The following is a 9808-nucleotide window of genomic DNA, read 5'->3' on the forward strand; positions in this document are numbered from 1 at the left end:
TCTCTCACATACATTTACACCTACTGTACTTGTACAATATCAAATAATAGCTATACAAAAGATTAAACTCTCAATGGATTTCGATGTCAGTTCCAAGTCATTTTGGAGCATTTGTATTGGTACAGTCATTATGAATGTTTGTCAGTTAAACATGGAGATATCATTTTGTTGACCAACAATGTTTTAGTAGCAGCTGGGTAGCACAGATTATTACTGAAAGTAAGGAAACAACTAGTAATTCTTAGTAAAAAAAAACCTAAATACCACATAATTACCAAATTCTTACCCCATAAATACTAGATTCTCACCATATTGTATTAGTGTGTTATATATATATGTATTGTTCTGTATGTGTGTAGGCCATACATACACAAACCCTGACCCAGTATATCAATCAGGGTTGAGCCATTTTGTTTCTTGCTCAGGTGCATCTGATTTAATTCACCAAATAATTATCAGGTTTAGGTCTGTTAGAGCAGGGAAATCAACTTACAGAGCTAAATTCTTTTTGAATAAATAAAATATTGATTTAAATATTTACATGTTTTATCGTAAACAGGTGATCAAGGCCTCATTCATAACCTGATTTTGGATTCCGGTATTATCTGGCAGCTGGCCACAAGAGTCTGGAAGAACAAAGATCTGAACACGTAAGATTTCCCAGAAACCCAATGAGCATATACAGTAAATACACACAGTGTGTGATTATACTCATCAGAATAAACCATTATTAACACAAGTGTTGTTCTTTTCTTCTGGCAAGGTACGGCTTTCTAGCGCTGTTCGCGATCACAGATGGAGGTGTTACAAGAGTTTATCCAAACACGTGAGTGTGTGAAAATAAAGTGACTATTAGTGCAGATTGACTTGTTACAAAGTTGAACACTGGCTGTATTTTTATCATTGTGTTATTATGTTACAGTAAGATGCCCAGCAATGTTCTCTGTTCCTTCATGAAAATTATTTTAAATTATTTAATCACTAATTGTGACTGATTTAAAATATTTGTAAGATTTGTAATTATTTAAATTACCTCTGGTCTTTATACCTAGTGTTTTTCTTTGCATTGTTTAATTGTTTTCATTCTAATTTCAGTATAATGTAAATGTCTTTGCACATTCAGTCAGAATTACACTGACTTTGTGTGTGTTTGTGTGTGTGTGTCATACTTTCTCAGAGCTGCTGAATCATGGGATGAAGATTTAGAGCCTCTGAATTCCAACTTTTACCGCCGCAGTCTGGATAATAAGGGTTATATCTTCAGGGCCCCAACTCGCACATGTAAGCTACACATTACATCAGACACATAGAGCTTATCTAGTCCCTGTAAAAACATATTGCCCATAAAATAGGACCCTCTGAAGCAGTTAAACATAAACCTCTTAACACCATGCCACATGTCAAGCCATAGCACTGTAAAGGGGTATAAAGCCCACAGGATTAAGCTGCGTGTTCCTTGGAATGATGGAGCCACAATTTTGCCACTGAATGCAGTCAAATTCTCACATCAAGTTTCAAAGTCTGTCCTGGAGAGTAGAGACCCTTTAATACCTAGTAAAGTCAATAAAGACTGTCAGTACCAATGTAGTAATATGATTTGTAATATGATATGTCATCTCTGTCAGGACAAAATATTTGCATTATATAATACAAATCTTTTCTTAGTCTTTCTGACACTGAGATCTTCCAGAGCCGGTGAATGATGATATAATCTGATGTCTTGTTAACCGATCACTTTTAACTTTCGCCTCTGTGATCTTTGACCTAAAAGCCATGGAAGACCCCTTGATCACAGAGAATGGCACAGTGGGAATCCTCGTCACAACTGCAGTAGAGATCACCGTGGGTGGCAAAGTTCTAAAGCCAGCAGGTATGTGTGTGTGTGTGTGTGTGTGTATGTGTGTTTGTGTGTTTGTGCTTTCTGAAATAGTGAGATGTAATTCTGCCTCATGAGTAATGAAAAAACTGGTTTCCTTAACTCTCTAGAGCAATAGGTTCAGTTAATAGCACCGATATATATTTATAACACTTTAAACAAAGTAATTTAACCTGTGTGTGTGTGTGTGTGTGTGTGTTTGAGATGCTTTGAGATGGTGTATTTGAGAAGGTCAAGTCTGGATCCTGGAGGTCCACAGCATTTAAGATTGTGTCCACATTGTCAGCTTCTGATTTTTTACTTTAAATGGGAACTCCAAAGCTTTTTCAAATTTTCTGCACAGTTAACTGTTTGAGATGTAAACAGTTAGTCAAGGAGTTAAGGTTTGGTGTGAAATCTGGTTTATTGTAGTGTACAGTCTTCTGCCCCAGCCAGGACCAGTGAAGTTTCCTAACTCATAAACTGAGTTGATTCAGATAAATATGGTGATCTCTTATGTTTGGGCACATATGTTTTACACCTTTCTGAAACTGGCTGTGTCCCCTTGTCACTGTCAGTCACCTTCGATGTGTTGTCGCTTCCCTGTTTGCTTAATTCATTCGATATTACATTTATAACATTATAACATTTATGACCTTAAATCTTCTCAGAACTAGTGTAAAACAGTGTTTCAGGCATCAGGCAGCCTCATTACCATCTGCTGTAATTACTTTCTGTGCGGATGCTTTTAGAGGTTCAGACGTATGGTTCTATTCTACAGCACTGTGAACAACCCCTTTTCCTTCCAACTTCACTCTGAATGACTATAATTATACCTCTCCATGAGTCTCGCCTACCTCAACCACAGCTTTGCTTTGAGACCCGTCTGTCTGAAAGTCTCAAATTAAGCTGTGCCCTCCAGCACTAGAGTCTGAGTGACAGCTCTGGTATAAATAGTGTCAGGTTTTCAGTTGTGATTTGTGTATTCTCTTGTGTGTTGTGTGTTCAGTGGTGGGGGTTAAGCTGGATTTGGAGGCGTGGGTCGACAAGTTCAAGATCCTGGCCAGTAATGTCTCTGACAGCAGACAGGGCTCTCATAAGGTAGGGTGAACAGTTACAGGTCTTCAGTGCACAATATGAACATCTTAAAGCGATAGTTTGGCAAAATATATTATTTACACAGATTGCTTCTTTACTCTGAATCAAATGAGCAAAAGTAAAAATGGGTTGCTACACTACATTGCCAAAAGTATTCACTCACTCATCCAAATCTTTGAACTCAATCACTTCACTTCCGTGTCCACAGGTGTATAAAAAAGGCAGCAGCTAGGCGTACTGGGACTGTACAAACACTAGTAAAAGAATGGGTCAGAGTACACTGTGGTACTCTGATAGGATGCAGCACCTCTACAGCAACAAGTCCAGTAGTGAAATTTCACTACTCACTACTAAATATTCCACAGCCAACTGTCAGTGATATTATAACACAGTGGAAGAGACTGGGAACTACAGCGACTCTGTGCTCTGTCAGTGTAAAATAACAGAGCATAGTGCACAGAGTTCACCAACTTTCTGCAGAGTCACTACATCACTACACACCTCTAAACTTCATGTAGCTATTTAATATTGGCGTAACAAATTTCTTGATTTGTGCTTAATTTTTACAGTGTGGTCCTTCCAGATCATGCGAGATGGACTGCGAAGTCAACAGTGATGTAAGAAACGTTCGTCAGCATGTCTGTGGTCTACACACAGATTTATATGTTATTTCATGAGTTATTTAATTTGCTGACCTAGCTGTTTGTTCATCAAATCCTGTTGTTATTTCAGGATCTGCTTTGCTACCTGATTGATGATGGAGGATTTTTGGTGATGTCTAATCAGAGGGACCACTGGAAAAAGGTTGCTTTATCTTTTATGGATAAACAAGCGCCACACTGAAGGCTAACATTTGATAATATATTTCAGTTGCCACTGTTTTAGGACTGTTTTTCAGTGAACGACCTGATCTGTGAAACGTGGCTGTTGTGTTGTAGCCCATATGGAATGGTGCTTCTCATAACCATGTAGAGAACTAGTGTTCCACATTCAGCCAAATTTTAGACATTCAGGGCATTTAATCTTCTTTTTAATGTCTTAGTAGTAATGCTTTCAGATAATAGAGCTTAATAACCTTTTCGAAACTGGGCCACTTAGGAGTCATTAAATCATGTTCTTTACTAAGAACCTATAGTTATTTTTTTCTTTGTGGAACTGAGAACTTTTAATTGTTTATTTTCTATACGTTTCTATGTCTGTTCTTAGATTTAAAAAAATTTTTTTGCAGGTTGGGATGTTCTTTGGAGATGTTGACCCCTACTTAATGCATGCGCTCTACAATAACTCCATCTATGCCCGCCGCCAGTCGTTCCAGTACCAGTCAGCCTGTGAACCCACAGCTAGCAGCCGCACAGGAGCTGCCCCTCGCCGCTTTTTTGTGGTGAGTCTCATCAACCCTGTCTGTCCTAAAGGTCTTTACACTTGACTTTGCATCTGAAAATTTAGTTTTAAGGTTGGCTGAGGTAGGGGACGATTGGTTGAGATACACCCGTTGAGTCCTTTGGCCTCTTTTAGGAATAAATTAAAAAGACACATATTGAGACACATCTTGTATAAAATACTATTTTTTTATTAAAGTAGACAAAAGTACAGAAAAAAATTATGCCTTTATTAAAGAAAATACAGATTTTTAGGTTTGCAACATTTCTTTTAATTTCTTTTATATATGACAGTATAATTTTTTTTTCTCTTCTTTCCTCTGTAGCCCTCCATTGCTGATATGCTCAACTTGGCTTGGTGGACGTCTGCAGTAGCTTGGTAAACATCTCTCTCTCTCTTTCTGTCTGTGTCTCTCTCTCTCAATTAGGTTCATGTTTTTAAAAAAATTGAAATAACATTAATTACATTAATGAAATAACATCAATTCATTGTACTGTGCCATATATCATTATGTCATTTTATACTCAGCATTTATTAATAATGTGTACACAATACATTTTAAAAGTTTGCAATTAGTGTTCTATCTGGTTGTGGATTAATTGTATAAATCAATTGTAAAATTTGAATGATTTGATCAAATAATGTTTTTTTAAAGACATGTGAATGTAAGTGCTTGAATACTGCTGTACATAAGTGGAATGTAGAGCTAGAGTGGTTTCTAAAGCTCCTTTGTGCACAGCCCCTTCAGTATACTGCCCTCCTGGTCTTTAACCTGGATCTGACTTTAGTCACATACAGAGAAAAGCTTTTAACTTGTTGATGTTTCAGGTCCCTGGTGCAGCAGCTTTTCTACGGCCTGGCGTACAACAGCTGGTTAAACACAGGTCAGTGCGTTTTACTACTACTACACTATACAGATAGTACTTTTAGTGTGCCGGAAGTGTTTTTTCCATCTATCTATTCACGGTAGCCTACTTCATCTGAAGTTTCTTTTCATAACTGTAGTGAAAAGACACAGGAATAATTTTGTAAAAAAAAAAAAAAAAAACTTTTGTCATGAGTTGTTTTCAGCACTCCAAACACTAACTTTGCTTTAAATTCCAATCAATAAAGTATCTCCTCTTCTGCACTCTTAAATACATTAGGTCTGGTTACATTTGGTTTTAGATATCAAAATCACTCTTGTTTCAATGAGCTACGATTAACAAATAATTCAGATCAAGATATAAAATCATGTTTGCTGTTACATCTATTCTAAACTGTGTTGTAGGTGATGTTTTTGCTGAGGGGACAGAAGCCAAAGGCAGCAGCAGCTGTGTGACCATCCAGAGCCAGTTCTACTTCACCAACTCCACTAACTCATTCAACGTGCTGCAGGACTGTGGAAACTGCTCCAGGTAAAACAGTCTGTGATTGTCTGAACTTATTTTTTACATTTATGAGATGCACACACACACATTCTAATACAGTAATACAAATTTGATTTATATGGTTTACTTTACCTGGTTTACCTTAGTTGCATAGCTGTTTAGTTAAAAGTGGTAGAACCTATAAGGGTTAATGTAAATCAGGCTCCACTTCAAATGTTCAACAAACTAATATACTTTTACTCACTGTATTCCCCTGTTTCTCTGTTTGTCAGGTTATTCCATGCTAAGAGGATAGACAACACTAACCTGCTGTTTGTTGTTGCTGAAACGCTGCCGTGCAGCTCCTGTGAGATTGAGAGGCTCACACAAGTCAGGACAGAGTGTATCCTTTCAGTTTGATCTTACATTACCAGGATATACAGTATTTGGGTCCCTACAATACAAATACATATAAACTAATGGCCCCTTATAACCATGTTGTGCAAGTTAATTAATACAAACTGTGTACAAATTTCTTAATGTGATCTGTTCAGTTCAAGAGGAGATTCCGTGTGATGTTTTAAGCTCCGCCCGATACAGGAAAGGACCGGAGAAGTGCTTCGACTACAATGAGGGAGTAAGATACCCATGTTTAATTACATATTATACCGCAGTTCATATCCTGCAGTGTGACTGGCTGAGAGGAATTCTAATATAATTGCATTATACCACATTTCTGGCTTAAATAACTCAAATTAATAATTCTTTGAGTAATTAGTAAGATATATTTTCAGTTTAAACAATATTTATCAAAAGTTGTAATTCCCTTTTGTCATCTAAAGTAATTTATTGATTACCCAACATCTATTTGCTCTGTCCTCTTTTCAGGAGAACACATCAGAATGTGGGAGGGGCCATTCCTTACACTGTCCAGTTGGAGTTCTGATCTTGGTCCAATTAATGTTGCTTTATCCAATTTTTCAACATTGAGTTTCTTTAACTGCCCTTCTCCTGTATGACCTTCTTAAGGCTCACAATCTTCTCCGTCCTCACAACCTTCTCCATGTTCCTGTTTGCTCCTGTTGTCTTCCCAAACCTCTGTGCCCCATTCTGAAGTGCTTTTTGGAAGAGCAGCTGATGTTCTCAACAGAGCCGGATGGGTTGATTGAGATGCTGTTTGTGTCTTGGTGACCTGTCGTTGTGCATATCTTCTACAGACTCCTCTGGGTCGTACATTTTTGAAAATGAATTTATTCGTTATTTGACATTTTTTTCTTTGGAAAACATTTTTCAAGTTGCCATAACTGTAATGTGTGCTTCAAAACCTGCTTGCTATATCCAACAGGTGATCAAGGACGAAATGTTTTGGGTGTTGGATCTTGACCAGTGTTTACAATAATGCTACTCTCTTGAAATGTAATGATGACTACAGCACTTCTTATGAAAATTTGCATCTTGCTTTACTACAGCTTAGCCTTTTTTGGGTGGGGGAGTTATGAACGCCTTGCTTCTCTCTGGATTTAACATCATGCCCAGTGCTTTGTAGTTTGTAACAGGCTGGGATGATGTTTTAAAATTTCTCCAAGTTTTCCCTGTCATGCATATCTTTTCTGTCTAGAAGGCGAGGCCCTTATAGTTGTTTGCTTTGTATAAAAAAAGGACAAAAGTCATATTTTGACGTTATTTGAGAAAAGATGTTTATAGAATGTTCAAAGGGCATATATTGTGTACAAAAATGGCTGCCTGGTTTGCTACCCAACAGTGCCTTGGTGCACTACTCCTAATGGACAGACGTATGGTATGGGTCTTGAGTTTGGCCAGTCCTTAATATAAAAGAATAGATGAGAAATATGATGATTGGTTGGAAGTTTCACAGTCTTGTTTTTAGCTAAGCCTTTAGCCCTGATTTGGCGATATCACCCCTGTTCTAAACTCTGGGCCCACACCATTGCCTCTGTCTGTAGGAAGCGATACTATTTTGCCTGTGTGTTGTATTGATGTAAATACATATGAGGTTCTAAAATCAAGCTGAGCTGAAAGAGTTCAGATAATTTTTTTTTTAATGACAAGAATGTTTGCTGAGGTGTTGCTTTCCTCGTGCATGATGGAAAAGTGACAGTCTGACTTCCAGGCTAATTCCAAAATGGTTTACGTTTTGATATTCAGTGCGCTGTAGACTTTACCCAGTGCACTGGATGTCAGTTAGAGAACCATTACAAAGCACAGTGGCTGCTTGTATAAAACATCTTGGGTATTAATGTTAAGAGGTTCATTTGAAGCTGTAAATATTTTTACATTTAAAGGTAAAGGTTCATTCCCATTAAAGGTATCTGAGAATCATGGCTTATTTTGCAGCGTTTTTGGTTCTGCCCCATTTAAAGAAAGAACAACAGCATTTGAGGGTACTTACTCTTGTTATTCAACAATGCCAAGATAAATATAGTTCCTTATTCTTTTGCGCCATTAAGTCTGCTCTTTTGGTCCAATGCTTAAATAGATTTTTTCATAGACTCGATTGTCAAAAATCTGCTTTTGCATGCATATAACCTTAAGTGGCATCCCACCCTTAATTTAAATTTATATCGGCCCACCCTATGCAGCTATTTACACAAGATTTAGGAGTGTGTTTATGAGAATTTTTGATCATTATTTGATACTTGGTACACTGCAGTCAGTACTGTTCTTCTGGCAACTGCCAAACCCAGACTCCTCCCTCGAATTGCCAGATAGAGAAGCATTATTTGTCATACTAGATGACAAATGACAGACGAGGTGTTATGTAGATTAATATAAACAATGTAAAGATGTTTTATACAAGTGACCACATACTTTAATTCTCCTCAGAAGCACATTCATAGCTCTGAAACTGCCCAAGACTCTGCAGCCGTTGTCCTGAATGGATACATACTTTTTCCAATGTATTTTCTCAGATATCCTGGGTTTATGAGTTTAATATGTATACTGCATGAACGTCTTTATTGAGATGTAGATTTTTAGAAGTGTAGTTGCTCCTGAGTTTTATGGAACAGTTTAATTTTTTCCTTCAGAGATAGCAGAATTTTGATTTGGGCAAAAGTAGAAAAGAATCTGGAATTATCTGTATCTGGAATTCATGTAAGGAGGAGCTGCGACACACCAAAGTGTTCACTTTAGATGTAAATGTTCAACTCAAAGACATTTTTTCCCCAGATAGATTAATTTTAAAACATGGATTCTATGGGGTGTGTGTAGATTCTCTATTAAGTTAACTGCTGGACAGAAAACAAAAGAAATGTTTTAGCAAACTTGGAATCAATATTGAGTTTAACTATTTATAAAGCGTAACAAAGAACACATAGACTGAGTATGTGAGAGAAACAGCATGATGCAGCTTCATCGTGACCATTTTGGTTTAAGGCTTGGCTTTGATGTTTGTATATTTTAAAAAAATATTGTAATTTATTTGCCATAAATGAAGTTATTTATTATTAACATAATCATTGTTATGTAAAAGCCTTCAGTATTACAGTGAATTGAATAATGTGAATAGGAATGTTTGTCTCCCTCTGCTTTTTTTTTTTTTTACATTTATTTTGTTGATGTTTGTGAGGGAGATGAGGGAGGTCCCTTTTTCTCCGGTCTTCCGTATTGCTCCATTTTGTACAGATGGCACAAAAATGTTCAGAATGAACTTTGTATCCTATTGTGTCATTCACCTCTGAGAAGTTGAAAAAAATGTTTATAAGAGAATTAGTGATAAAGACATTCATATTTTTCACGTCAAAATAGTGTGATGTGTTTGTTTTAGAGCTGCATGTTATCCCTTTAGAATAAAACAGATTTCATACCATGTTTACGTATTTAAAAAGCAAGGAAATTTTCCCTGATGTGGGCCCTGAAAAACTCTAAGACAAACTTCAAAAACGGGTGGCCTTTATATTATCAGAATATTGTAAATCATGTGCCCAGCTCATCAATTGATTCATTACAACATTATTTCTTTTTAAATACATGTTATAAATCTTGATAAACTTTTTGTCACAGGCTTAGTTTTATGAAGCACATGTTTTGCAAAAAAAATGTTTGCACAGTCCCTCACTTACCTAGGATGTTGTAGCATCCAATTCATATTTGGTATTAAAGTGTT

General features: G+C 36.8%; 1 protein-coding gene across 3 annotated transcripts in view; it reads left to right on the forward strand.

Annotated features, from left to right (window-relative positions):
• The window catches only part of LOC103030690 (voltage-dependent calcium channel subunit alpha-2/delta-2), a 43081-nt gene extending 33634 nt beyond the window's left edge, over positions 1 to 9447 (forward strand). For all 3 annotated transcript variants that reach the window (XM_007234443.4, XM_049471745.1, XM_022682542.2), the window contains exons 25-38: positions 560 to 650; positions 764 to 826; positions 1178 to 1281; positions 1772 to 1870; positions 2865 to 2956; positions 3523 to 3570; positions 3686 to 3757; positions 4182 to 4334; positions 4659 to 4711; positions 5162 to 5217; positions 5604 to 5730; positions 5976 to 6085; positions 6237 to 6319; positions 6571 to 9447. In XM_007234443.4, coding sequence (XP_007234505.3) covers positions 560 to 650; positions 764 to 826; positions 1178 to 1281; positions 1772 to 1870; positions 2865 to 2956; positions 3523 to 3570; positions 3686 to 3757; positions 4182 to 4334; positions 4659 to 4711; positions 5162 to 5217; positions 5604 to 5730; positions 5976 to 6085; positions 6237 to 6319; positions 6571 to 6672 — 1253 coding nt within the window. In that variant the 3' untranslated portion in view covers positions 6673 to 9447. The remainder of the gene's footprint in view (positions 1 to 559; positions 651 to 763; positions 827 to 1177; positions 1282 to 1771; positions 1871 to 2864; positions 2957 to 3522; positions 3571 to 3685; positions 3758 to 4181; positions 4335 to 4658; positions 4712 to 5161; positions 5218 to 5603; positions 5731 to 5975; positions 6086 to 6236; positions 6320 to 6570) is intronic.
• Positions 9448 to 9808: the final 361 nt, after the last annotated feature.

This window comes from Astyanax mexicanus, chromosome 24, assembly GCF_023375975.1.
Source record: "Astyanax mexicanus isolate ESR-SI-001 chromosome 24, AstMex3_surface, whole genome shotgun sequence".
Taxonomy (NCBI): Eukaryota; Metazoa; Chordata; class Actinopteri; order Characiformes; family Acestrorhamphidae; genus Astyanax; species Astyanax mexicanus.